This window comes from Drosophila sulfurigaster, chromosome 2R (genome assembly GCF_023558435.1).
Source record: "Drosophila sulfurigaster albostrigata strain 15112-1811.04 chromosome 2R, ASM2355843v2, whole genome shotgun sequence".
Classification (NCBI taxonomy): Eukaryota; Metazoa; Arthropoda; class Insecta; order Diptera; family Drosophilidae; genus Drosophila; species Drosophila sulfurigaster.
In genome coordinates, this window is record NC_084882.1 from 22,348,989 (window position 1) to 22,376,648 (window position 27,660).

The 27,660-nt window shown below is 38.6% G+C and overlaps 11 protein-coding genes across 16 annotated transcripts in view; 6 read left to right on the forward strand and 5 right to left on the reverse strand.

Moving 5' to 3' along the window:
- The window catches only part of LOC133839512 (uncharacterized), a 36,354-nt gene extending 33,934 nt beyond the window's left edge, over nt 1–2,420 (forward strand). For all 3 annotated transcript variants that reach the window (XM_062271107.1, XM_062271108.1, XM_062271105.1), the window contains one exon: nt 40–2,420. In XM_062271107.1, the coding sequence (XP_062127091.1) occupies nt 40–1,560 (1,521 nt within the window). In that variant the 3' untranslated portion in view covers nt 1,561–2,420. The remainder of the gene's footprint in view (nt 1–39) is intronic.
- On the reverse strand, nt 1,988–3,465 carry LOC133839515 (GILT-like protein 1). The gene is made up of 5 exons (XM_062271112.1): nt 3,190–3,465; nt 3,004–3,132; nt 2,779–2,940; nt 2,553–2,690; nt 1,988–2,472 (listed from the first exon to the last, which is right to left on the reverse strand). The coding sequence occupies exons 1-5, from the start codon at nt 3,280–3,282 to the stop codon at nt 2,368–2,370; spliced, it is 627 nt and encodes a 208-aa protein (XP_062127096.1). The 5' UTR covers nt 3,283–3,465; the 3' UTR covers nt 1,988–2,367.
- Nucleotides 3,466–4,728: 1,263 nt separating this feature from the next.
- On the forward strand, nt 4,729–6,354 carry LOC133839513 (ras-related GTP-binding protein A). The gene is made up of 4 exons (XM_062271109.1): nt 4,729–4,886; nt 4,946–5,045; nt 5,105–5,489; nt 5,548–6,354. Exons 1-4 carry the CDS (start codon nt 4,875–4,877, stop codon nt 5,984–5,986), a joined length of 936 nt encoding a protein of 311 aa, XP_062127093.1. The 5' UTR covers nt 4,729–4,874; the 3' UTR covers nt 5,987–6,354.
- A 172-nt stretch (nt 6,355–6,526) lies between these two features.
- Nucleotides 6,527–8,632, reverse strand: LOC133839514 (beta carbonic anhydrase 1). Its single transcript, XM_062271110.1, has 4 exons — nt 8,357–8,632; nt 7,260–7,344; nt 6,989–7,176; nt 6,527–6,928 (listed from the first exon to the last, which is right to left on the reverse strand). The coding sequence occupies exons 1-4, from the start codon at nt 8,447–8,449 to the stop codon at nt 6,527–6,529; spliced, it is 768 nt and encodes a 255-aa protein (XP_062127094.1). The 5' UTR covers nt 8,450–8,632.
- A 2,238-nt stretch (nt 8,633–10,870) lies between these two features.
- LOC133839635 (abnormal spindle-like microcephaly-associated protein homolog) lies at nt 10,871–11,694 on the reverse strand. Its single transcript, XM_062271263.1, is given in 2 exon segments — nt 10,871–11,255; nt 11,257–11,694. Coding segments are annotated over 2 exon segments (477 nt in total). The 5' UTR covers nt 11,512–11,694; the 3' UTR covers nt 10,871–11,033.
- A 1,929-nt stretch (nt 11,695–13,623) lies between these two features.
- LOC133839630 (DNA replication licensing factor Mcm5) lies at nt 13,624–16,527 on the reverse strand. Its single transcript, XM_062271257.1, has 4 exons — nt 16,263–16,527; nt 15,074–16,184; nt 13,891–14,712; nt 13,624–13,823 (listed from the first exon to the last, which is right to left on the reverse strand). Exons 1-4 carry the CDS (start codon nt 16,415–16,417, stop codon nt 13,707–13,709), a joined length of 2,205 nt encoding a protein of 734 aa, XP_062127241.1. The 5' UTR covers nt 16,418–16,527; the 3' UTR covers nt 13,624–13,706.
- Nucleotides 16,528–17,032: 505 nt separating this feature from the next.
- Nucleotides 17,033–18,929, forward strand: LOC133839633 (protein arginine N-methyltransferase 1-B). The gene is made up of 4 exons (XM_062271261.1): nt 17,033–17,193; nt 17,253–17,559; nt 17,668–17,897; nt 17,957–18,929. Exons 2-4 carry the CDS (start codon nt 17,272–17,274, stop codon nt 18,576–18,578), a joined length of 1,140 nt encoding a protein of 379 aa, XP_062127245.1. The 5' UTR covers nt 17,033–17,193; nt 17,253–17,271; the 3' UTR covers nt 18,579–18,929.
- Nucleotides 18,930–18,989: 60 nt separating this feature from the next.
- On the reverse strand, nt 18,990–21,083 carry LOC133839636 (RNA-binding protein 1). Of its 2 annotated transcripts, none has more exons than XM_062271265.1 (3): nt 20,929–21,079; nt 20,342–20,676; nt 18,990–19,415 (listed from the first exon to the last, which is right to left on the reverse strand). In XM_062271265.1, exons 2-3 carry the CDS (start codon nt 20,662–20,664, stop codon nt 19,331–19,333), a joined length of 408 nt encoding a protein of 135 aa, XP_062127249.1. In that variant the 5' UTR covers nt 20,665–20,676; nt 20,929–21,079; the 3' UTR covers nt 18,990–19,330. The 2 variants fall into 2 exon arrangements, with proteins under 2 accessions (XP_062127249.1, XP_062127250.1); XM_062271266.1 differs by lacking the exon at nt 18,990–19,415 and adding an exon at nt 19,558–20,132 and having other exon boundaries at nt 20,929–21,083.
- Nucleotides 21,084–21,225: 142 nt separating this feature from the next.
- On the forward strand, nt 21,226–25,517 carry LOC133839631 (large ribosomal subunit protein mL37). 3 transcript variants are annotated; one of them, XR_009894112.1, is made up of 5 exons: nt 21,226–21,563; nt 21,624–21,971; nt 22,054–22,174; nt 22,230–22,334; nt 22,407–22,548. XR_009894112.1 is itself a non-coding variant. In XM_062271260.1 (4 exons), exons 1-4 carry the CDS (start codon nt 21,388–21,390, stop codon nt 25,467–25,469), a joined length of 1,230 nt encoding a protein of 409 aa, XP_062127244.1. In that variant the 5' UTR covers nt 21,226–21,387; the 3' UTR covers nt 25,470–25,517. The 3 variants fall into 3 exon arrangements, 2 of the variants coding, with proteins under 2 accessions (XP_062127244.1, XP_062127242.1); XM_062271260.1 differs by lacking the exon at nt 22,407–22,548 and adding an exon at nt 25,045–25,517 and having other exon boundaries at nt 22,054–22,334; XM_062271258.1 differs by having other exon boundaries at nt 22,054–22,334; nt 22,407–22,878.
- On the forward strand, nt 23,346–24,954 carry LOC133839634 (uncharacterized). Its single transcript, XM_062271262.1, has 4 exons — nt 23,346–23,517; nt 23,770–23,925; nt 23,995–24,161; nt 24,218–24,954. The coding sequence occupies exons 1-4, from the start codon at nt 23,384–23,386 to the stop codon at nt 24,877–24,879; spliced, it is 1,119 nt and encodes a 372-aa protein (XP_062127246.1). The 5' UTR covers nt 23,346–23,383; the 3' UTR covers nt 24,880–24,954.
- Nucleotides 25,518–25,955: 438 nt separating the features above from the next.
- LOC133837110 (uncharacterized) lies at nt 25,956–27,605 on the forward strand. Its single transcript, XM_062267769.1, has 4 exons — nt 25,956–26,153; nt 26,408–26,563; nt 26,634–26,800; nt 26,857–27,605. The coding sequence occupies exons 1-4, from the start codon at nt 26,020–26,022 to the stop codon at nt 27,516–27,518; spliced, it is 1,119 nt and encodes a 372-aa protein (XP_062123753.1). The 5' UTR covers nt 25,956–26,019; the 3' UTR covers nt 27,519–27,605.
- The last annotated feature ends 55 nt before the right edge of the window (nt 27,606–27,660 follow it).

Below are 27,660 nucleotides of genomic sequence, written 5' to 3' on the forward strand. Positions count from 1 at the left end.
TTTTAAATTGTATACGATAACTAATTAGGTTCCTTGTAGGACAACCTGGAGAGCGCATTGCGGGAATTTAAACGCGAAAAAATTCTCAAACAAAATGCGCGTCTCAGTCTGGCGAATGCCGTCTACGATAATCCCAGTCTGCCGCGTCGCAAGATCATGCTGAGCGTGGGCGGCAACAACTACAGGCCACCACTGGAGCGCTCCAAATCGGCGCCCAAGCTGATGGCCATCGAGGAAGCCATTGGCGAGGAGGATGGCGACGAAATCGAGGACACCAACGAGCCTGAAATGAAGTCCTGTTGCCAACGCGATTCCCTGTATCCGGCCATGACGTTGGGCCGTAGACGCTGTCGTCGTGGTCACTCCATTCGACGCACAGGCAAAATACAAGCGGCGGTCAGCTGCTGCTCACATCAGGCAGAAGCAGCGCTAGTGCCAGAGGGGGATGCACACAGCAGCACACCTGGCACACCAGTTGTCAACGATGGCTCCGACTCGGATGAGTTTGAGAAGCTGCTGAAGTTCGACACGACGCTGAGCAACGAGCTGCTGCCGTACTTTGACATGCAGCTGCACAAGAACAGCAGTCAGAGCCTGGGAAGTCTTAGTGAGCTGCAGGTGGAACCAGTGCCAGAGTCCGAGGAGGTGGAAGACGAGGGCGAACCTCTCAGCTTATTGCCCACCATCAACAGTGATCCCAGTGCTGATCCGCAAGCTGACTACGACAACGAGGATGTTGTGCATCTACGTCGCTCGGGCGTCTGCAGCGATGGCGAAGAGGATTACCTGGACGATGCCGATGATCATTACTTTCGGCAGGCAGCCATGCTTACCATGCTGCATCGCAGCTCAATGCGCAAGCGCAATAGCGATCAGGCGAGCCTGCAGTATCGCCATCAAGCGCAGTCATCCATCTCTTCGAATGCTTCCAGCTCAACGACAGCCAGCGGCACAGCAGCCCAAGGCGTTGCAATGGGAACGCAACAGTGCCTGGCGAGTCCGGACAGCGATGAGGGCTCCATATCCAGTGGTTGCGAGACGGCCAGCACGGTCACAAATGCTAATCAGGAGGAGTACAACAAGACGCAAAGCAACAACAACGCAGTACAGCATCAGGTGCTCGAACAGATATTGATCTACCAAAGACTGGAGGAGTCGAAGCGCAGACAGCAACTGCGCCACAACAGCGACGCCACCAACTACAGCAGCTCTAGCAGCATCACCCTTAAGCACAACTCTTCATCCCCAGCCGAATCCCTAAACGATCTTGAGGTCTCTGATCCACAGAAGCCATTGGAAGCCGATGTCGATGGCGATGGCGGCGTGTCGGACGATGACTCGGAGTGCAGCGACGAGAGCGGATATGTGGAGTACCAGGAAAAGGAACGCAACCAGGCGAATGCTGGCGTCATTGTGCCCGTTGTGGCGCCCGTTAAGCCACAGTTGCCACCAAAGCCAGCGCCAAGGCGTTCGCTTAACGGAGTTGTTGCCGCCAAGGTCGCCGTCGAGCGACAGGCAATTGCAGCTGGGGCACGGACAGGAACAGGAACAGCTGTCTGAAGAATGTGTGCCGCCCGAAAGTATGCTTTAAAAAAGGAGTTTCCGCCTTCACTTTGTTATTTCTACGCACACGTCAACCACACCAAAAGCAAGAAAAGTGCAAGAAATTGATGTAATTAAAATGTAGTCGTAGCTGTAGTCTAATTGTTAAGCTATATTTAGAAGATATGTACATTATATGTAAGTCATCTGTTGTTGGTTCATCATGCAAGGAAATAACCTAACGATATTATTGTGTAAATGTTTCTTGTTTGCGCAAATCATTTATGTAACTAAAAACTATGCAATTACAATTACAAATACGTTTACATATATTTATAGTTGTCTTATGTCTTGTTGCGAGTTGCAAGCGCAATTTGTAACAGATCGGTATACTTATTCATATACATATTTGTTTTGTTTAGAGAGTCCTTTTTCGACCTCCCTAAAAAATGCACACTAATTTCTTTGTTTTGATCGGGCTCCCATGCACTTGCCCCCCGAAGCGAATTTATATGATATGAACTCTGTAAATAAAGTATGTACTATATGTAATCCATGAATTGTATCTACTTATATAAATTATTATCATATTGGAAATATATACAACAAACGAACAGTCTAAAGTTTCCGTTGTTATTTCATTGCTGCAAAAAGTCTAGAAATTAAATGAGTACTAATAATCATTCGTCCAAAAATATTTTTATTTGCTGTTTCCAAATCAGTTTCATCTTGAGTTTCTTAATTTGTTTTGAGGGTTTATTGATTCTCAAGTTTCGTTTGAAAAACTTTTCTCATGCTAATAATACAGTTCGTACATTTTACGACTTATTGACACACTGTGGGGGGCAGAGAGATTTGTTGGCGCAGCAAATAGCAAACCGTAGACCGGAAATTGCGCAGAGACTTGTCCTGCAGCTGCTGATCGAAGACCTGTTGGCGTTGCGAGTGCGTAATCCGAGTTGAAGAAAACCAGTTAACAAAGAGGTTTAACGAATATATTACACACTTACATGATTGTAGACGATGGTGGGCACAAAGCTGGGACGGTAAAGCTTTGTGATCTGCTCAGCCTCCAGCTGCAATTTCGTGCCCGTTGGCGTCTTCATACAATGCTCGACGTCTGTCAAGAGACCCACCTCATTGGTACACTACACAAAATGCGAATAATCATATCGCTAACTGATTAAATAAATTCTTACTTTCACCCGACGCTCTCTTAGCACATATAACACGCACCTTGTCAGCATTTGCATAATCCAAGGCAAACATTTGGCAAACCACGAATTTCACCTGAATCGCTTGATTGTTTGTGCTGCTGATGACACAGCTCTGCAGACGATTGCCCTCGCACTCAGCTGGTCCATGCTGGCAGTGGAACAAAGCGCCATTCTCTTCGGACTGCGTATAAAACAGAGCTTAAATTTTATGAGTGTTCTTATCAATTTAAAATTGCAATTATACCGCCGATTTTCCAAATGGAACCAACGCAATGTCAATGTACTCCCCCAATTCCTCATGCACTGGACCCAATTGGCGCATGAAGTTTCTGCTGTCCGGACAAAGCGACTCATACAGTAGAGTAATATGTAGCTAATTTAAAAAAAGATTTTAAACAAAGCACTTTATCTGATTTTCAACTGCAACCACCTTTTCAGCCTGACGCTTATCACGTGAAGTTTGCTCAGCCAGACTGCAGTTGAGCGTGGAAAAAATGCACAAGACAATTATAAATTTAAGCATTTTTGCTGGTTTGGCAGTTTCTGAGTGAATTTTCCAATTTTCAAGGCACACGCTTTCAACCCAATCGATGGAACTCGACCTTCGATGCACTCTTGGACCTTAAGAACGATACACTCGGTGGGCAAGTACAAGATTACGAGAATGCGACCGTTCAATTCGGTTTTAGTTCGTCAACTGAACGTTTTGTCACTTTTCGGGGCTTTATTTGGACAAGAGCAGTCCAAAAGACTGCTCACGGTTATTCACACATATACACACAGTCACATATGAATGTGCGTTGCCTGGCCGTCCGCTCTTGTAAGCCGGTTTTTATATTTAGTTTGTTTTTTCTTTCTTTTCTTCTCAACTGCTGGTGTTTTTTCGAATTCCCTTACACAGAGATTCAGAACAGTATGTTAATTGACACTATACAATAGACACGGGAGAATTTTAATTTTTTTTTTTAGTTTTCTAGCGTTTTTTGATGCTCTTTATGATTTTTTCTCTTTATTATGCATGCTGTAAAGTTTATTTTCTTAAATGATAAATTTAAGCCGTTACGTTTTGGAAGTTCTGCAAAACCAATTCCTACAACCTGCAGAAAACGGTTGAAATTTCGATGTGCTTATCGATATATGCTCAAAATTAAATTTCCCTGGACATTTATATTTCATTAGCATTTACCAGGTAATAAATTTTTAATTGTTATTAAGATATTTCGTTGAATCGACTCGTTAAATATCTAAACAAATACATTCATAAATAAATATGAAAATAACTTGGTTTTTAGTTTCTGAACCTAGTCTATTAATTATGATGGTTGAAACTTAGTTAAAATTATATTGAGCAGAAATATATATCTGCCGCTTCGCTCTGATAAAAATAGCTTTGCAATTTCAAGCACGTTTTTTATTCTTTTAGTAATGTGTCCTTGTGCACTTAAAGTTCTTATATAATCTGTCTATAATTACAAGTAGAATATCTAGACAGATTGCATGTCCAGAAGGAAAAATAACAAAAAGACGTACAATTTTTGCATTCTCTCTCTAATGTACAAGCACACTGCAACTGTTTGACAACCTTTCTTGATATCAATTGTTATTTTATATGAAGTGCATAACTATGCAATTAACTAATTTTTCATGCTCGTTCAAATTAAGCGCAACATTTGCCTTTATATTTATATAGCATTCAGCATTTGTTTGGATGCTCAATAAAAATGACCGCTATTTCTATTTGTAAAAATATACCAAAATACTGTTCCTCAATTTCGAACTCGGTTACACTATATTCGATTTTGGACAATTTTCTTTAAAATAAAATTAAACTTGCGATAAAGTTTGTCTACGTTTGTATATTAAGCAAAATATGTTATGTCTAATCGTAATTTATTTATAAATATAAAATGGAAGCAGCTTTCAAAATTGTACTTAGTCTTAAGACTGTATAATTTTCCAAGTGTAATACACATTTTCACAAGATATGGTGTATTTGGAATTGCAACTTGCGACCACACTGATGACCACCACACACTATCACGATTTCTATTAACATTTTATTCCGATTGAGCCCAGCCTTTATTATCAGCCAAACAAAATCCAGAAGGCAGTAAAATGAAGAAAAAGGTATCAGGTGCAAATTAAGGAATCGAATATTTTCAATTATATATTTGGCTTGTTTCCAGGTACTGCTAATGGGCAAGAGCGGCTCGGGTAAGACGAGTATGCGTTCCATTATATTTGCCAACTATATAGCCAGAGATACGACACGCCTGGGAGCAACAAGTACGTATTTTGCCATAGTTTTGACTTCCAATGACCTTAAACATTAAAATCAAATGCAGTCGATGTGGAGCATTCGCATGTGCGTTTCCTGGGTAATCTGGTGCTCAATCTATGGGACTGTGGTGGCCAGGAAGGATTCATGAAACAGTACTTTGCCCAGCAGCGCGACAATATCTTTCGAAATGTGGAGGTCCTGATCTATGTATTTGATGTCGAGAGCCAGGAGATGGAGCGCGATGTGCACTACTATCAGAGTTGTCTGGAGGCTTTGCTGCAGAATTCACCTGAAGCCAAGATCTTTTGTCTGGTGCACAAAATGGATTTGGTGGCTGAGGAGCATCGCGAGAACGTGTTCAAGGAGCGGGAAGAAGATCTCATACGCTTGTCCAGGCCAGGCAATGTCACATGCTTCCGCACTAGCATCTGGGACGAGACTTTATACAAGTAAACGGTTAAATTAATTTTTATAGACTTCAGTTATAAGCTTTGTAATTGTATGCAGAGCCTGGTCTTCCATAGTCACTATGTTGATACCAAATGTTGCTGCGCTGGAGAACTCGCTGAGCCACTTTGCTACTGTGATTGAGGCGGATGAAGTGTTGTTGTTTGAGAAAGCAACATTCTTGGTGATCTCACACTGCCAGAGCAAGGAAAATCGGGACTCGCATCGGTTTGAGAAGGTGTCGAACATTATCAAGCAATTCAAGCTAAGCTGCTCCAAACTGGGTGCCAAGTTCCAGTCGATGGAAGTGCGCAATAATGCATTTGCCGCATTCATTGATACCTTCACCAGCAACACATACGTCATGGTGGTCATGTCAGATCCCACCCTGCCATCGGAGGCGACTCTGGTCAACATACGCAATGCGCGCAAGTACTTTGAAGAGTTGGAGAATCCAAATAACATTGCCATGAACCATCAGAATTATAAGTTCCACTGATGAAGTCATGAGAAAATGACTGTGACTGTCTTATCTCTTTGTTACTGTTCGGTTTTTTGTTTTTTAGTTTCGAGAAACACACATGGTTTGTTGTTGCACATCGAAGCGCCCTCAACGCGCCTTATAATCGTATTGCTTCCCATAATATAAATTTACTACATATACATACATCCAATACAATACACAATATATATAGCCAACAACATCTCCATATGTATCGTAGAGGTATGAGCGTTGATTTTTCCTACATTTATAAGCTTTAAAGTTTAAAATTATAACCCTTAAGTTTATATACAGAAAACAAACACATACTATACACATGTAAAAAAAAAACAAACATTTCTTAATATAAAACGCTAACAATTAAACATAGTTTTATACTTAAATGCCACTTCTGGATAGAAAACTACTACATATTTAGAAGATTAAGCACATTGTACCTATGTATAGATAAGACCCACAATTTTGTTGTACATATCACAGACACATAAATCCAAGGCAACTGTTTCAAGGCGTCGACCTCATGCCACGCTCGGCACTTTAGGAGTAGAAGCGTCTCACCTCGGCCGACAATTGTTCTACACTCGATTCATCGACGGCAACGAATCGTTTCGCTCCACGACTGAAGTAATAGATGTCTCCCGTGTAGATGTCAAACCACAGAGCGTGGATGTGCAGATCATGTGACTCTAGGCGCGCCTTGAGGAATCCATATGAGGCTATGTTGGACATTTGTTGCAGGGTATTGATTTGAGATAGTTTATCTTCGAGTGCAAATCGATGTTCCAAATCAATGTAGGCCACAAAGCGACGCAATGGTGTTTCGGAAGAGAATAGTAGTGGATCCTTCATGCCCGCAGCATACCACTCCTGAAATCTTTCCAAGCTGGTGTTGGCATGTGTGCACAGCCAAGATCGCAGTGGCGAAAGTCTTCGATTGAGCTGTAATGTATTAGATTTTCTTTAGTTTTTAATGCAATTTATTAGCTAGATCAAACTCACCTTGGATGCGAATTCGGGATCACGCAATTGATACAACAAATTCATGGCCTTGCAATCGCTGTGGCCACAAACAATGATGTGTCTGATGTCGTTCACCACACATCCCAGCTCCAATGCCGCTGGCTCACAGCTAAAGTACTCGTCCTGAAAGTGCTGAGCATGTGGTATCAGATTTCCCGCATTACGTACTAACGGTGAGAATCAGCACAAATGTTAGAATAATATAGATTAGTTAATCTACTATAGAGTGCTGTAGAATATATCTACCCACCCACAAACATGTCGCCAACATGCGTGTCCGTATATCTCGTGGGTATCATGCGACTGTCCATGCAGGTGAAAAATACGGCCTTTGGCTGATAAGGTAAATATTCAATATTAGAAGAGATATCTATAGTGCTTTTGATAAAATAATATATGTATATGTTGAATTTAATATTAGTTTTTGTTGATGGCACACTTGGACAGCAGCCAAAGTGTTGAATGGAATAGCAAGTCAATCGCTATTGGTTCATGGTCGTTCACTATGGACAACACAGACGTCAAGGATTGACAGCAAACAACTTTTAATCGCATGGGTCACATAGGGTATCTACACCTAACTAAGAATGCCCAGCAATGTTTTATATGAGAAATTAATTAATATTAGCTCACAAAATATCATTCTCTAAAATTTATAATATATGAATATATCAAGTAAGTAGACTTTGCAAGCTAAGGCAAAATTATCATAAATACGAGTATATTAAATGTTAAAAGGTCTCTTTTAAGACGTGTGCTTAAAAAAACAAACTGGTGAATTCAAAATCTGGTATAAAAAGTATCTTAATATGTTATATAGTCAAGTATATTTATTATTATTGTTTGCCCTCAATAATCAGTAATTAGTGCAACTTTAATTTTACAATTTGAAATCAGCAGCTGAAAAGTAAAAGCCACTTAGTGTATACAAAAATAAAGCCCAAAATAATAATACTAATTTCGCACTTCAGTAAACCCAACCGGTTAGCCTTTGTTTTTGTTTACCAATATGCTACAAGCGAAAGAGAGAAAAAACATTCTGAGAGCAGGTGATTCTCTCTTAAAAAGCACTGAAAGTTTTGACTAGGCATTGCTTAAATGCCATTTTATGACACATTGGGAGAGAGAGAGACAGCGCGAACGGAGTGGAGCATTCTACTTGAATCGTCTGAGACAGATAGACAATAAAAAGTGTGATAATGACCTACACACTGTCAATAATAACAACAACAACAGCGAAATTTATTCTATACAAGGCAAAAGCATGCTTCATTGATTTACTAAAAAATACACATTAAAAACTGCTTAGGTCACGTCAATAACAAATCGAGATTTGTAGTTAATCACCTCTGGATTGTCGCGAACTTTCTGAAACTCTTTGACCATTTGCTCCCTGGTCGTGTTGCGATAACGCATAATTCCTCTTAGAATTCGTTCCATGTCTGCTGCTTGGTAATTGGCACTTTGATTTTCACAATTTTATTGCACGGACTTTAAATTTAATTTTAGTCTTTTTTATTATTGTTGTAATTTTGCAATCCCACTGGAGTCTCACTCGCGTATCTGAACTGCGCACAAACGCGCTTTAGCAATTCGCTTTGGTCTGCGGCTCATTTGAAAATGAATTGTTGCTTCCAAAATAAGCGACGACTGGCAAAGAGAGCGTTAACAGCAGCAGCAGCAGTTGGCAATGTTGACAGACTCTCTCAGAGAGCAATATTTGAGTGGAAAAAGAGCTTCAGTCTCTTCGAACTTCAAGTTACATCAGAAAGGAATATTATTTATTTAACTGTATTCAATTATGTTTAGTACACTTTAAAGATTAAAAGTACCTTTCAGCTGTTTGATAAATAAAGTAGTAGCTATTTAAGTACTTAATATACCTAAGCATGTTGTGAGCACACATTTTCCTCTCTGAGAGCGAACATTGCACGTTTTGCAATCGTGAAATTGAGGGGCTCGCGTGCGGACAGGCAGAACAGACTAGACGATGGCGATGACGTCGCTGGCGATAAATTGCGGCCTCACCAAATAGAACACTCCTTAACTAGGGCAGTGGCGAGATGCCGTGTGTCCCCTTCAATCTTCAATGTGCTGTAATATTTGCCTTGTTATTAATATTAAGCACAAAACGTGCGCTTCAATTGCATAATTGAATTGAGAATGTGAAGAAGCCAGCCAGCCAGCCAGAAATTGCTCGACAGTCGTCTACTTCCAGATACATACGAGTAACATAGACTGACAGCAGACCCTTCTTATCAGCACAGCTTGAGGAGGGGACAAAAACAGGCGACACCATTGATATTGTTGTTTATTTTATTGTGGCTTCTTTATGCTCTTGTTGACTTGTAATCAACATTAATGGAACTTGTGATGTACAGCTACAGATTGCTTTACAAACTCCGGCTGAAGGATAAATAAACTCAATTTGTTGCGAGTATACTACTTATTATTTGTTATTTTTTGTATGTGTTGCTCTTTGAACTGAAAATTAGGTAAAATATATTGCCTACTTTTAGGCTCTTCAAAAGTAAGCAAATAAGATTACTGAGAATCTTTGCTGGAAATGATTCAAATTTGACGCAAATAATAGCTCTCTTTTTTAGCTAATATTAATATATTGAAACCAGTTCTTTATCTGAATGATATCTATTGTTATATTTTTTTAACCAAGCAGCAATATCTTTTTTGACCAAATATCAAAACGACACGATAGAAAGACAGGCAACTGATGTTTACTTTGAGACTCATACGCATTCAAAGTTCATTCCTCACCTGTCACATTTATATTTTTTATTGTCATTAATTTTGAGCAATTGACACAAGCTTTCTAAGCTTTTGACAAATTATGTGGGATCCAACGATAACAAATCTTTTTCAGGGCTAATGATCATTAAATAATTGATGTGTACTCGTGGAACTAATGCCAAAAGTTGACTCAGCTTTGTAGGTATTATTAAATTTATTAAAATATTAATTGGATATTTGTATAATATTACAAAAGGCAATTTAAACTTATATTGATTAGACAAATTAAAAATCAATTAATATATGCAATGCATACATTTCAATATAACCAGTTTGTATGATTAATAATAACTGTGACGTTTGTGACAATATATAAAAAAAATCACCAAAACTATAAAATATAAGTAAATAGAAATAGCTTGAACACAAAACCTGCTGCAGTTGCCTCCTACAAAGATATTGCAATTGCTCCCATATGAAGGACAAGAACATGTGTATTCAATCTACAATTGGGTCGCTCCCTAATTTTCCTAAAAAGAAAATAGACTGACTTCCAAGTGCACAACCCGAAAATACTCACATATATGTACATAAATACTCGCATGTAGTCAAATGCATTAGATAAATATAAATGCCGCCGAGCACTTCTGAATACAGACGTAGATACAGATGTATTTACAAATGTGCATGCAAGTATTAATGAACATATACTCGTATGTAGGTAAATGTTTGGGCGTGCTGACTTTGAAAAGAGAACGGTTAGATCACCATACTCGACAACAATTTCATTGTTTTTGTTGTGAATATAAAATAAATGACACAATTACTAAAATGGACTTAAAGTTACTCATTTTATCGGTATAATGTATTGACTGTTCTCAACTAATTCCAGGGTAAATAATTGAAGCGATCGTAAAAATTTAAAATAAATTTGGTCATCATATGGTAAATGAACACACAACTTGAGACCCATAGGAATGACGCAAGCTGACGAAATACACTTCAAGCGAGTACGTGTAGTTTTGTCTGTTCCTAATTTTCGAATACAAGATACTTTGAATGTTTCTCGAGCAGTCGCTTCTTTATGGTCATTGCACAACACAGTTTGGGGAATTGGTGGCGTGTATATAGTATGTATATTTATTATTTTCTTTTTCTCTGGTGACTATCAACTACTGCTAACTATTTACAAGATTGAATGTATTTAATTGGACTCCACAAACACTCATTATTCGAATTGTGTATGCAAAGTGATTAACATTAAGAGTATATTAAATTAAGAGTGCTTTAATTTTTCGGCCTCCTTGCGTGCTTTGAATCCACGGAAACTCGACTGAATCTTGACAGCCGCATCTGTTGCAATCTTTTGCTTTTTTCGCACCAAAAATCCACGGAATCCGGCTTGAATCTTTGTGGCACAGCGATCTTCAATGGACGCCACATCCGCTGACGCAGCAGGAACTTGCTGTCCATCAACAGCCGTTTTTTGGATATTTCTGTCTCTCCTCCATCAGGATGTTGCTGTGAGTGCGAGTGAGCTGTGATGACTGCGAGTGTTGCTGACGTCGACCGCTGGAGAATCGCTGGGAGGAAAGCGTGTTGCCACTGATGCGATTGGTGTTAACAGGTTTATTCGAACGGTACAACTGCTTGCGGACACGATATCCGCGAAAGCCAGCTTGGATCTTGACGGCAGCACTTTCTTCGGATTGCAAGGACGACGCTGATTCAGGTGAGCTCGGATATATGTACATGATCCCAAGCTGAGAGCACTGATCACAAAATCCTGTGTGTGTTCTTATTCTCTTTGCCTTTTCTTGCTAAATGGCAGTTACATCGACCATCGATCAGCTAACGAATTTATTTGGTTGATTGGCAAGCGCTTCTTGGCAGCTGCCTGAGAACTGACTCTTACGAGACCTATAACCGTACTGACGTATATATAACGGAATTGGCTGCTGTGCACTGAGAATTTTCATTTAATTTTTCCATTCAGAAAACAAAAGGCCCCCCCCAAAAACACACACATCATTTATGCTCTCTCTGTCTCTCACATACTATACTATAATAGTATGGTACACACATCTCCACAGAGACGAGTACGAGTGCGAGTCTCGCCCTTCCTCTTCCGACTCTGCTTGTCCCCCCTCTGTGTATCGTGTTTGCATCTTTTACATTTGTATACATTCATGTTTTGTCTGTGTATTTAATTGTATCTGTGAGTTTTCGTATTCAAATCTACGTATGTTCAGACGTCCAGACGAATGTTGTATCTACATACATACACACATAGCATATGTGTGTGCAACTAGAATTCTGTGTTTTGTTCTCTTTGAAAATTGAAAATAGTCGCGGATGTTCATGACGTTAATGATATTTAATTGAAAAATAACAACACCACCAACAACAATCCCTGAATGTTCTGCCAGCCGATGCTTCACATACTTTTACAATTAATCTCATATCCATGTTAGTATTATGTTTTTTTGATTTCTTTCGCCTTTGTTTAGGTTTCACATAGATTTACTCGTCTGTACTCTCATCACAGTCTCAAACAATAACAAATCAGCCTTTAAATAGAATTCCTAAACAAATTCACTTTAATACGTAATACAAAAACTCCTACGAAAATCGAAGATATGTATTTATTACTCTACCCAACGTGGTGCGAAGTTTCAATAAGTTGAAGAGCTTTAACACATTTTCAGTAATACTTTCTTGTATTTTCTGATTATACTGCGCAGACTTAGACTATACTAAATAAAGGTGGGTTTAACTTAATAACTGGTATGATCATTTAGAATGAAATTATTTGAAGTCTAATTTAAGAGAAATGGAAAGTGACTAAAATAAATTATATGTTCATTTAGAAAATAAAATAAATAAAACATGAAATCTATTTACTCAATAATGTGTACCGTTGTTTAGTCCAACCTTCTTTGCAACAATTCAGTGGGTACAGGGTATAAGTACTCGTGTCAAAATCGTATATATTGACGTATATACCGTATATTGTACATTTTGCATAGTTTCACATTATATTTTTGGACACTTGCATACAGTATACTGCTGTCGTGCGCTAAAATATGAATCAATTAGAGTCTTTGTGACAAACTTTCACATATGTGTTCTGAATTGAAAAACGTTATTAGAGTCTACAATATTCGGTTTGTTAAGTTCTAGTATTTTCCCCCTGCCAAGTAGATGCATACAGAGAGAATCGTGGGCACTGCACTTGCATGTGTGTATGTAGATTTTTTATTTGTTTCCATTATTGGTCGGTCGAATGATGACTATGCAATGGTTACGTTAACGAACCGGTATCTGCGGTCAACAAGAAATTTATAGGCGTTAATAGCCTTTTAAGAGGAGTGAACTCATGAAAACAACAATTCAATTACATATTCACACATACATACATGCAGTCGTATACACAATAACTTTATAACATATATATATGGATTCGCTTCTTGAACATATTGAAACGAATAAATTGTTGGCTCGAGAAGATCACGCTAACACTTGTATTGGCAAGGCATGAGTATCTACAAAATACGAAATGCGTTTGTATTTGTTTTGGCTTCTTCAACAAACAAATTTGCGTCACAATGGTGAACCAATTCCGGAAAATGGATCCTGCATTTGATGTATGGCTGAAAAGTTGAAAAATTTACCATATGGCATTAATTCTATTGTGGCAGATTGAGTATAAATCACTTTTACTCGCTTATTTAAGTTGATAGCGAAAATGAATCGACCATGAAGATAGCACATTCTAAATATTCCATTCAATTTCAATTTAAATAACTGAAATACAAAAACATTACATTAATCTTAGCTAAACTTACACAAATTAAAGGATCGAGTTATTATTTAAATTTTTATTGAGAAACATGGTTTAGAAATAGCTGATCAAATTGAAATGATAAAATAAATAATGATAACACATTCAACAAATGCGATAAAGCATTTTGCGCTGCATTCGATGTTGAAGTTCTCCACGACGGATCATGGTATGAATGACCTTCATTACTGTGCGCTCCTCGTATTTCTGTCGCAAGAAATCCTACAAATTTAAAGGTAGTGAATTATAAATGCAAAAAAGGCATAAATTACCTCTAATTATTATTTACCTGTAATATATTTTGTTCCGAGACCTGAGAACCGATGGCAAAGCGTCGCTTGAGTTGCTTCTCTATGCGATTGAGAGTCTCCTGGTCCTCCTCAGTTGTAAAGCCCTCTGCACCAGCCAGACTTCCCGTCATGGCGGCATCGAGAGTGGATACTTGGAATAATCGAAGTGCTTCGTTCACATGCTCATCGGTGGCAAACGGAAGTAAACGCATCTTGGCCAAGGATTCTGAGATACGAATCACAGCTTCTAGCTGGCGAACAGTAATAGGAATGGCATGTCGCTTATCTGCGGACTTCTCAGACTGTCCGGCGCCACTTCGCATTAGAACATAGCGACTCTTTAGTTTTTCCCCAGCGGCTTCGCTGAGTCGTGGACCGCAGTGAGTGCGACAATAATGAATGTATTTTTTAAAGGTGGCCAGTGATATTTCACCTTCGGCAGGCTCAGATGGAGCTGATTTGTTGGAGCTAAGATGCACGTTGATAATGTGTTTGGCCAGTGTAATATCGCGTGTCTCATCGTGCACATCCTTAACAATGAAGATCATGTCGAAACGCGACAGAATTGTTGGCATAAAGTCAATGTTCTCTTCGCCTTTTGTATCGTCCCAACGTCCGAAGATCGAATTGGCAGCGGCAAGCACCGAGCAGCGAGAGTTCAAAGTGGTAGTAATGCCAGCTTTGGCTATTGATATGGTCTGCTGTTCCATGGCTTCGTGAATGGCGACACGATCATCCTCTCTCATCTTGTCGAACTCGTCGATGCAGACAACGCCGCCATCAGCCAGAACCATGGCCCCGCCTTCCATAACAAAGTTACGCTGCGGATTAAAAATATATGAACAATAAATAAGTATGTTACTTTCAACCATTCATTGAATAAAGCTTACAATAGCAAAAGATAATAATTTAATAAATTTGTTTTTTATGCCTTCTTTCCAAGTAATATTTATTTCTAAATGCAAAGTTTAATAAATCTACGAATCGAATATAATATGTGTATACTGCTGACCCGTCTTAGCCTTATAAGAATGGGCAGATATTTCTTTAAATTTATTTTTCTGTTAAAAATATTCATTCTAAGTGCCAAATCATTCAACCAATGTTGTATCTCAATACAATGTAGGATTAGTTTAAAAAATATAAAAAAACAAAAAATGGATACATAATCTAATAGCTTACCGTGTGTGGATCCTTCATAACGGAAGCAGTTAAACCAGCTGCACTAGAACCCTTTCCTGAGGTGTAGACGCCAATGGGCGAGACTTTCTCCACAAACTTAAGCAGCTGCGACTTGGCTGTACCCGGATCGCCTAGAAGCAGAACATTGATGTCGCCACGACGGCAAAGACCGTCGGGTAGACGCTTTCTGGATCCACCAAAGAGCATGGCCGTGATGGCCTTTTTAATGTCGTTGGAACCAAAAATGCTGGGTGCCATTGACTTGGAGAGTCGTTCGTAAATGTCCGAGGAAGCAGCCATGCGACGGAAGTTCTCTTCTTCATCAGTAGAAATGTTGCTATAGCGAGAAATGGCTCCTGCTCCCTCAGCGTCGACGGTGATGCCAACCACACGCATGTAAGGCGCACGCACACCAAGCACAGCCTTCTCACGGCCATCCTGTCGTGTTGGTTTTCCTACTTTTCGAATAGAGTAAATGCCTTGAATGAGCACACGATTGCCGGGCACTACGCGTTCACAAATCGAGCGATCGCAGAACAATTGCAAATGGCGCGGGATTTCTCCTTGTGGCACAAAGTCGGGAAGCTCTTGCAACTTGAGGGTTTGGAAGTCGACGCACTTGCATTTGTCGGGCATGATGAAAAAGGGATCCAGAGGACATTTTGGCCGTCCGGCCTGCTCCGTGGTGCATTTGCGTGGCAGCATATAGCCTTCCAGACCAGGATTCACTTTCAGATTGGGTATGACAGTGCTGCACGAGCGGCACATGATCGACATGCGCGTGGCCTTCGCCTGAATGCCCGAAGCAGCCACAATGATGCCAGCAATTTTAACCAAACGCGAAACGCTGTCTGACTTAAGTTCGCGAATATTTGTGGGATTAGCACTTGACATCAATAGGATTTGAATATCGTGCATATGTTCCTCATGCTCCGGCCGTGGTGCTGTTATCTCATCGGCCACTTCGCGTGCCGCCTCCTCGAAGATCTGAAGATGTTCCGTAGGCTGTTTGTTCAGTTTGTCGGCAAGCGTCTCATCGAAGCCCATCACATCTTCCATTTCGATTTCGAGGAAGTAGCGTCCATTGAGATAGTTTCGCTTTAAATTATCTCTACATTACGTAGATTTTAATAAATTTGTTGTAATATTATTGAATAATGTGCACTAATTAATAACAGTTAATAATTACCTGTATTTATAATAGAAATTGTCCTCATTGAAAGTACGAATAAATTCCTTGTACTTTTTTTTCACCGCTTGCAAATTAATTTGCGCACCGTCCGCATTTTGATCGTTTCCAAAATTATCCGAGAAAAATACACCAGCATCATCAAAACCTTCCATTATGACAGTAAATAAATTTGCAACTGGAGTGGAATGAACGAATAATCCGAATAGACGCTTTACTTCTGCAAATCAACACAATTGCAATGTAGTCAATAATTTGCCGCCAAAATGCGTGTGCATTGTGCGTATATCGAAGTATTATCGATTTTACGGAGCATTCTATCTCGATAACACCCAGCATAAATAATAGTGGGATTCCTATAAGCCATTTTTTAATTTGCATGTTTTTCAATAGTGATATTAAATCATGTAACTATTGTTTATTCTTAATTTTAAATATATTTTATGTTTATTTTTATTATCGAAATAATTTTTTTTTTTATGGGCATCACTTTCTTGTGAGTGCTTGACCCCAGTGTGTCCGTTCTTGATATGCTAACGAAAAAATGCGCAAAAATATTAATAAAATAGCAATTTTTCATTTCATGATTAATTGTTTATTTTTTTCAACATTTTTTAACAGAATTTTAATCAGAGTGAGAAAATAAAGTTATAAGATTTTTAAAAATATTTAAGGAATACAACCCATTGCTTAAAATGACGCGCCCCACACTTTTTGGAAATTCAAATACCAAAATACTTATAGAAGTGTAACCAGACTTGTGTATATTTCGGCGTTAAAGTGCAAATTTTAAAATTAAACTTGAGGCCACGCTGAAACAAGAACTTTTTCGCGTGTGTTTGGGAGGGAAGCAGACCGGATTTTTACACATTGCTAAATATTTCTTGCACTTATTACACGCTTAGTACAAGTCCAAAAATCAGCAAAAATGGTATGAAAAACTAATGGTTTATGGCGAAACTCAGTGGCTGATGCAAACGTATTTACTAGTCTTCTACAGATATAAAAAATGGAATCAAGCATTGAACTCGATGGCGCGCCCGCAACCGGCCTCTCACCAAGCACGAACAATGTGATAAAGAAACTCGCCGCAAACACTAATACCAATGCAGGCGGCGCAGCAACGCCTGCTGGTCCTGGCGAAGCGAGTGCCAATGCCGAGGACATGACTTCGAGGGACTATTATTTCGACTCGTATGCACACTTCGGTATCCACGAGGAGATGCTCAAGGATGAGGTGCGAACGGTAACATACCGCAATGCTATGTACCACAATAAGCATCTGTTCCAGGGCAAGGTAAGTGAGGGAGTTTTAGGCCAATTGGAATACAAGAAAGCACACAAAACGTGTTACCTTAATCCATAATCAGTGATTTAAAGTGGGACCCATTTCTAATGTTTGCAGACCGTGCTCGATGTGGGATGCGGCACTGGCATTCTGTCCATGTTTGCTGCCAAGGCGGGAGCAGCCAAAGTGATTGCGGTGGACTGCTCTAATATCATTGAGTTCGCCCGCCAAGTGATTATTGACAACAATCTGCAGGATGTAATCACAGTTGTCAAGGGTAAAATTGAGGAGGTTGAACTGCCACATGGAATCGAGAAAGTGGACATTATTATATCCGAATGGATGGGGTAAGCTGGACAGCTCATATCACTTAATCGTTAATTAATTTTGCACTGTCTTGCATTAGATACTGTCTCTTCTACGAGTCCATGCTGGACACCGTGCTTTATGCGCGTGACAAGTGGCTTAAACCCACCGGAATGATGTTTCCCGATCGGGGCACACTTTACATCACCGCCATTGAAGATCGTCAGTACAAGGACGAGAAGATCAATTGGTGGGATGACGTGTATGGCTTCGATATGAGCTGTATTCGTAAAGTGGCTGTGACTGAACCGCTCGTAGATGTTGTGGATCCCAAACAAGTGGTATCCACAGCCTGCATGGTAAAGGAGGTGGATCTGTATACAGTACAAAAGGCAGATCTCAACTTTTCGTCCACATTTAATCTGACCATTAAGCGTAACGATTTTGTGCAAGCCTTGGTCACCTATTTCAACATTGAGTTTACCAAGTGCCACAAACGTCTGGGGTTCAGCACATCGCCTGATTCCACATACACACATTGGAAGCAGACGGTATTCTATTTGGATGATCACGTGACTGCCAAGAAAAACGAAGAGATCAGTGGCACGTTTCAAATGAAGCCAAATGAGCGCAACAACCGCGATTTGGACTTTGTCATCGACATCAATTTCAAGGGTGAATTATCTGAGATCCAGGAATCAAATACATACCGCATGCGTTAGGTCTGATGCCATTAATCCAGAAAGTGGCCTTAATGCTTAAGGCGGCTACTCTTTGCCCTCTTTAGAAAGAGAGCAATATACCATATAACAAACAAAAGAACATGATGACTAGACGTAAGATGAAATCCAGTGCGAAATGTGCAACGAATTTGTGTTGCGTCTTCTACTATGTTTAAAGTGTACCTTTTTTAGTATACATACATCATATATAAAAAATATTTTTACAAATTGTGCGCCTGTTTAAAACGATTATCCAAGCATTATTCTAAGCATATTGTACAGTGGCACAACATCCAAGTCTCTCATACACCACATAATAAAAGTGTGCGACAGACACACCATTTTACTGGACTCGTCTATTATTCTGTTTTTATATTGTTGGGCTATTTTAGAAACGCTGCTCAGTTGAGATACTCTGGACACTAAAATTATTTATTACATAAAATAATTATTTTATAACAAAAAAAATAATTATTCACTTATTCCATTTCGAAATGATTATTTTTTTGCGATTCATAGAACACTGTATGTACTTTTCTTGTTACGGGTATCAAATGTTTTCTTCTTTTTTTATGTACAAAACTAAGATTACAAAATTGTTGAATGTTTCGTTCTGTCAAAAATCTGTGGGTAATATGTGTGTGTGTGTGTTGTGGTGGTCGGACTTATTTTTTAGTTAGTTTTATTATGTCTGCGTATTATGATGGGACTTTTTTTTTTTTTTCTTTTGGTTGAATTAAGGTTTCACATTATTAATGCCGATCACGTGAATCGGACCGACTTCTGCGATCGCGGGAGAAGCTTCGTGGAGTACGAGAACGCCTTGGTGAACGAGACCTGCAATGAAGTTGTGTAAATGCAAATTATTAGAATTATACATGGTGTTATCAGCTACGATAACTTTTGCCGTGCAGCATAAAAGTATTTGAAAAGTGATTATTATGGCTACTAATTCAAGGGAAAGTCTAAATCCGATCAATCTATTTTTGTGTATCTTTATTGTTAATCTAATCTTTTTGGTATTTAAAAACTATATATCACAGTTGCACATTTATCATTTTATCACATTACGATTACGATGAATATTCGTGCCCAGAAAATTGGTGGAATAATTCCGTTTACGAATACGAAACTAAAACGAACGAAGGCATTTGGAGATTGCCTTGGTTGAGTGTGGAGAGTGGAGAATGATGGTAACGCAGTAGATGGAAAATTTGGTTGGTTGGTAATCAAAGAATCAAAGTTGTGTGTGGCGTGTGTTGAGTAGAGTTCTGGTTTGTTGTCGTCGAGACCGAGACATCTGGAGAACTTGATCGGCGGAGGAATTCGAGATTCGTTACGTTACAGTTGAAAATGTTGAAAATCTTGATTGTTGTTTTCGAAACCCTGCTGGCTGATCGGATCGAGGATGTGATTGTGGTTTTGTGGTGGACATTTTGGTTGAGAAGAGGTAGTAGCTTTTGAATCGTGAAGATGTTGCTGTTGTAGTTTGTAGTTGTTCTTGTTCATGTTGTTGTTCAATGAGGAGAAGTAGTTGTTGTCAAGGGGGTTATCCTGGAAAAATTTCGATGTAAACAAGAGTATAACAAACACTAAACGTTTTTTTAACAATATGGTTCTTGACTCTAGTTCTGATCACGAATTACAGATACTATATACTTTATAGTAAAGATACTTTGCCTCACAGGGTATAATCAGGATGCTTAACAAATCAGACAGACTGAGAATTGATATTATTAGGTGCTTGCAAATGAAATAAATACCTAAAACGTCCAGCACTTCGGCCACCGCCATTTCCTTCGGGAATTCCACGACGACCACGATCGCGTGAGCGTCCCGAAGACATCTCGACACGAATGCGTGTGCCACAGCAGCGGGTGCCGTCGAGCGCTCGAGTTGCGTCCTCGGCATCACGACGATCTTCGAACTCAACGAATGCGAAACCGGGAGGATTGCGAGCAACCCAAACGTTCCTTAATGGTCCATATTTGCTGAAAGCATTCTCAATATCGTGTTTCGATGCAGATGATCCCAAATTTCCCACATACACTTTGCAGGCCAAGTCCCATTCACGATAGCGTGGCATTTTGTTTAATTTCTGTGAAATGCACAAATTCATATTTGCAATAAACAAAATAATTTATAAATGTTCATGTTTGCACACACACACAAGCACATGCATAACGGGGATGGCGGCCACTACATTAACTAATACTTGCTGGTGCGTACATGTGTGTGTGTGCAGAGAGGGCACATGGCATTTTTTCATTTTTCAATGGCCATTACGTGTAGATTACGGTGCGCGCATATTTTTATTAAATGTAGATATTAAATAAGGGGAATAACTTACCAACTGATATATATTTAAATGTATTTGCAATAAATTTGTGAAACCTTTCAGCCCAAGTTGAGTATAAAAAAAAACACGAATACTAGAATACAAAATGAGCGAAGCTGCCAGACTGTTGATTTTAGTGTGCCCAAGAGCTGCATCACAATAATACTGGTTTTCACTTTTGAAAAACTGAAACCGGCTTGTGAGCAGGATAACTCATCCATCCTATTTTAAACATTTAATTATTTCGATATCCATCCTAGTTTCAATCATCTAACTATTTAAATTTATCAAAAAATATAGACAAACAGAGCTAAAGAGTTTAGAGATGTTTTATGTTCAGTATGTTTTCGACAGTATATTTTGGAATTGAATTTGCCCAAGTTGGTCATGTTGATAGTTACATACAAACATTTCATAACCTAAGTGCGGTCGGCTCTTCTATTTTGTTATTGTTCAATTAAAAAACGAAAAATGCGTTTAACGAACAAATTATATGCACAGCATATTGGATGGCACTTCAAGAAGCACTGGCAGGTTCAGGGCCGGCGTGTGCCAAAGGACACAGGCGCAGCTGCTGAACTGTTAAAAATGGGAGTTCAAGTGAAGACGTCGGAAGATGTGTTAAACCCAAAAACCGAACCAAAACTGTAAGTAATTTAACGTTACGTGACTGAATGAAATAAATTAAACACTTATATGTTAAGCAGCGTTGAGATTGTTGGTGCGTCTCTTAAGCCAATTCCTGAAGATGAAACACATCCCAATTGGCATTCAACTGCTTGTCATCTCTTTGGCGACAGCAATGTATTGCTTGGAGGATTGCCGCAAGCCCAAGTTCTGACCAACAGCATTGAGATCAATGAGTTTCCCCGCCAAATCGACGAGGCTATCTTCAACGCTCAGCTTCCGAAGACCCTTGATCGTAGTGTTCAGAATGCCATATTCTCGTCGCAATTGTTGGATGCACAGCAAGTGAAGTTGCCAAAGATTAAGTTGGCTGATCGTCCAGCATATAATTTGCCTCGCCTATATGGAATATCTCAAGAAAGGCGCAAGTATGTTTTTAAAAATTTGGGAATATTGTTATTAATTTTAGGTCTTAATTTACAATATATTATTTATTTTTCTGCGTTTCAGTCGCCTTTTAATGAACAAACTTTTGTTCGAAATCGAGAAATTGGCAGGTCGTTCTGTGACTGTCCGACGCAAGCTGATTGATAATGTGACATTTCAAACATCTTTAATTAAGGACAACGATGTGCTGGTATTTAAAATAAGTGGAGACAAATTAATAAGCTCAGCCCGTCCTCTAGATGCTATTAAAGGAAAATTTAATGGTGATTTGCCAGATCTGTATCCGATGAAGTCCACAGTATCAATGCCTAAGCAACACATTTACACGGAAAACACTTTTTATCGTAAGTATTGTGAAATTTTAGTTCTAGTCCATCGATTACATTCCACCTTAATTACAAATGCTTATTTAATAGCCATTCGAAAGGACATCACCTGTTCACACCCACATACGATATTCACGTACTTTGATAAGACTATTGTTGGCAATGTGCACGGATCCGAAGTCTCGAAAACTCAATTCTACGGACGATCTTTGTTGAAGGCGTTTGTAGTTGCAGCTTCTCGTGCTAAGCAATTGGGAGATGTTCCTGCGAATGGTGTTCTTCAAAAACCAATTGTAGTACAGTGCATTCAGACGGACGGGCAAGAATTCCATTTTGGAGTGCTGCAACTAAACACACTTAATCTGAGCACTGATAGTGCTACTAAAACTATTGGTTCCATCGGCCAAGTGTGGAGTTGTTTAGTGAATGTAGCTATCAAACTGGAAGACCGTACCTTGGTGGATATAACAGTGAAGCTTTCCGTATTTTGAACGCATTCTATAATAATTTTTAATGTTGCAATTTAACAATAAAGTTGAGTATGTTTGGATATTTAATATAATTGAAATCATCTACATATTTTTTTAACTGTATTTATTAATGTGCTTTGAATAATGTTCGAGATTGTTTGTAACAATATTCGAGGGAATAGTGAATAACTATAATAGGGTCCTTACGTCTTTTACGCCTATTTATAATTCGGAGAGAGATACTAAGTACTTTTTTTTCTCTTTTTTTCTTGAATGAATGGATCTGATAATACAGTTGTAAATTAAGTATTTAAAATGTGCCATTACTACTCGTATATTAATTTCTTGCTTGCGCTTGATACAAATTGCTAGCAATGCACTGGCAATCCTGCATATATGTATGTAAACATGTTTGTATAATGGAAATTCACAGGGCAATGCATGTGGATGCCATAGCAACGTGAAAGCGGAAAATTGTTTTGCATCGATATATTGGTTGTGATAAAAGCAGCTCCCTTTTGATTCAGGGTTGTGGAAGAGAGACTCACAAACATACATTCAAAATTCAAAGGAGTAAAAATCAAAATTTTTAGTAATATGAGTAAGGTACGGATACAAGCACCAACCAGTTCCAACAACAGTGCAACGTCGTCTGAAAATAGTGAAACGCAAAGCGTAGAAGAACATCCAACGATTGTGACAGAGACTAATCGAAGTGCTGCATTAATCAGGTTAGCTGAGTAACTCTCAACTTGTTCTCAACTATTGTTTGCATAATAAAATAATAATAATAAAATTATAATCTTTTCATATACATACATACGTACATATACTAGATTTGCGCTACATCACTAAATATACGTATACTTAATTTGCATACAGATTATAATACCCACCTATTTTTATTACACCACTTCTGTGTGTACCTTTTAAATATCGTATCCATATATAAATATATAGAAAAACAAATATTTTCTATTTAGGGCGAAAACTAGTTGGAGACGCATGAAAGATCTGGCGGCAGAGAAAGAAAAGGAGAATGAGGCCAAGCGACCTCCTTGGCGTGCTGTTAGTGTTTCGACACTTGCTAAACCGGACAAGAACGCTTTGCTCCGTGCCAAGCTTTTGGATGCATCTAGGTATGTGCACAGATATTTCTCACACACCCCATACAACAAAATAGATAGTATAATTTGAATTGTATTCAGACGTCTGAGAGCTGGCAAAGCAAGTGTGGCGCTTCAGACAGATTTTGTGCCCACCAAATTGCTAAAAGAAGCTAGCATTGGGCCGCAGTACGATTTAATTTTGTACAAAGATGTTGGAATTTTAACAGATGGCCAATATTCGATCAAAAAGGATGTGCATCAGCAATGTAAATGTGATTAATTACAACCTTAACAAGTTATGGATAGAAACGTACATTTTCAGATATTCTAACATATTCTATATCGCAAATGACCGATTCTATTGGCACTTCCGATGTCGCCACACAAACTCTTTTGCCCAAGGTGTATAAGGATAATGTTACCAATTCATACTCCGTCGATCTTAATAATTACGACAACGATGAAATATACCATGTAGAAAGGAGAGTCCAGGATCAACTTAAGAAGATTCGCTACTTGGATTTGTATGGAGAGGACCAGGACAATGCAGTAGTTGAATCAACAGCAGAGCAGCAAGGGATCAAGTTGAATCCTACTTCGGCATCGTGGCATTTTGAAGATGACGTTATTGAAATGGATGACGCGCAGCATTTCATACCCTATACCATTGAGCCCTTTAAGCCATGGATCAGCTTCATTCCCTTTCCGTTTCGTCTAAGTGGTAATACATTAATAGGCAGACAGAAAATTGATTGGTACGCTTTGCTGCAGTCAATTGATGATTTGATTCGAGAGTCAAATAATTTGGTGGACAAATTGGAAGGTATGATACAAGATAGGATTGCAAGGCGACAAAATGTCCTTCGAACTACAAACGATATAAAAAAATTTGAACCAAGTTCCTTTGTTTTTCCCTCTGAGCATTGGCTACCAATAATTGAGAAACAGGAAATGGAATTGCAATCATTGATTGACTCTAAATAATTCAAGTAACAATATTAGGCTTTTATTTTTTGTAAAATATCATATCAAATATAATAAACGGATTTGATCAGTCACAAAGTATAAACTTTAAAAATAGTTATTGTGAAATTTTAGTTCTAGTCCATCGATTACATTCCACCTTAATTACAAATGCTTATTTAATAGCCATTCGAAAGGACATCACCTTTTCACACCCACATACGATATTCACGTACTTTGATAAGACTATTGTTGGCAATGTGCACGGATCCGAAGTCTCGAAAACTCAATTCTACGGACGATCTTTGTTGAAGGCGTTTGTAGTTGCAGCTTCTCGTGCTAAGCAATTGGGAGATGTTCCTGCGAATGGTGTTCTTCAAAAACCAATTGTAGTACAGTGCATTCAGACGGACGGGCAAGAATTCCATTTTGGAGTGCTGCAACTAAACACACTTAATCTGAGCACTGATAGTGCTACTAAAAACTATTGGTTCCATCGGCCAAGTGTGGAGTTGTTCAGTGAATGTAGCTATCAAACTGGAAGACCGTACCTTGGTGGATATAACAGTGAAGCTTTCCGTATTTTGAACGCATTCTATAATAATTTTTAATGTTGCAATTTAACAATAAAGTTGAGTATGTTTGGATATTTAATATAATTGAAATCATCTACATATTTTTTTAACTGTATTTATTAATGTGCTTTGAATAATGTTCGAGATTGTTTGTAACAATATTCGAGGGAATAGTGAATAACTATAATAGGGCCCTTACGTCTTTTACGCCTATTTATAATTCGGAGAGAGATACTAAGTACTTTTTTTTCTCTTTTTTTCTTGAATGAATGGATCTGATAATACAGTTGTAAATTAAGTATTTAAAATGTGTCATTACTACTCGTATATTAATTTCTTGTGTCTTGAAACAACTTGCTAGCAATGCACTTGTAATCCTGCATCTATGTATGTAAACATGTTTGTATAATGGAAATTCACAGGGCAATGCATGTGGATGCCATAGCAACGTGAAAGCGGAAAATTGTTTTGCATCGATATATTGGTTGTGATAAAAGCAGTTCCCTTTTGATTCAGGGTTGTGGAAGAGAGACTCACAAACATACATTCAAAATTCAAAGGAGTAAAAATCAAAATTTTTAGTAATATGAGTAAGGTACGGATACAAGCACCAACCAGTTCCAACAACAGTGCAACGTCGTCTGAAAATAGTGAAACGCAAAGCGTAGAAGAACATCCAACGGTTGTGACAGAGACTAATCGAAGTGCTGCATTAATCAGGTTAGCTGAGTAACCTTTGTTCTCAACTATTGTTTGCATAATAAAATAATAATAATAAAATTATAATCTTTTCATATACATACATACGTACATATATTAGATTTGCGCTACATCACTAAATACACTATACGTATACTTAATTTGCATACAGATTATAATACCCACCTATTTTTTTATTACACCACTTCTGTGTGTACCTTTTAAATATCGTATCCATATATAAATATATAGAAAAACAAATATTTTCTATTTAGGGCGAAAACTAGTTGGAGACGCATGAAAGATCTGGCGGCAGAGAAAGAAAAGGAGAATGAGGCCAAGCGACCTCCTTGGCGTGCTGTTAGTGTTTCGACACTTGCTAAACCGGACAAGAACGCTTTGCTCCGTGCCAAGCTTTTGGATGCATCTAGGTATGGGCACAGATATTTCTCACACACCCCCATACAACAAAATAGATAGTATAATTTGAATTGTATTTAGACGTCTGAGAGCTGGCAAAGCAAGTGTGGCGCTTCAGACAGATTTTGTGCCCACCAAATTGCTAAAAGAAGCTAGCATTGGGCCGCAGTACGATTTAATTTTGTACAAAGATGTTGGAATTTTAACAGATGGCCAATATTCGATCAAAAAGGATGTGCATCAGCAATGTAAATGTGATTAATTACAACCTTAACAAGTTATGGATAGAAACGTACATTTTCAGATATTCTAACATATTCTATATCGCAAATGACCGATTCTATTGGCACTTCCGATGTCGCCACACAAACTCTTTTGCCCAAGGTGTATAAGGATAATGTTACCAATTCATACTCCGTCGATCTTAATAATTACGACAACGATGAAATATACCATGTAGAAAGGAGAGTCCAGGATCAACTTAAGAAGATTCGCTACTTGGATTTGTATGGAGAGGACCAGGACAATGCAGTAGTTGAATCAACAGCAGAGCAGCAAGGGATCAAGTTGAATCCTACTTCGGCATCGTGGCATTTTGAAGATGACGTTATTGAAATGGATGACGCGCAGCATTTCATACCCTATACCATTGAGCCCTTTAAGCCATGGATCAGCTTCATTCCCTTTCCGTTTCGTCTAAGTGGTAATACATTAATAGGCAGACAGAAAATTGATTGGTACGCTTTGCTGCAGTCAATTGATGATTTGATTCGAGAGTCAAATAATTTGGTGGACAAATTGGAAGGTATGATACAAGATAGGATTGCAAGGCGACAAAATGTCCTTCGAACTACAAACGATATAAAAAAATTTGAACCAAGTTCCTTTGTTTTTCCCTCTGAGCATTGGCTACCAATAATTGAGAAACAGGAAATGGAATTGCAATCATTGATTGACTCTAAATAATTCAAGTAACAATATTAGGCTTTTATTTTTTGTAAAATATCATATCAAATATAATAAACGGATTTGATCAGTCACAAAGTATAAACTTTAAAAATAGTTAATGCATTCAGCTGATTATGAATTTGGATCAAGTCAAATATCC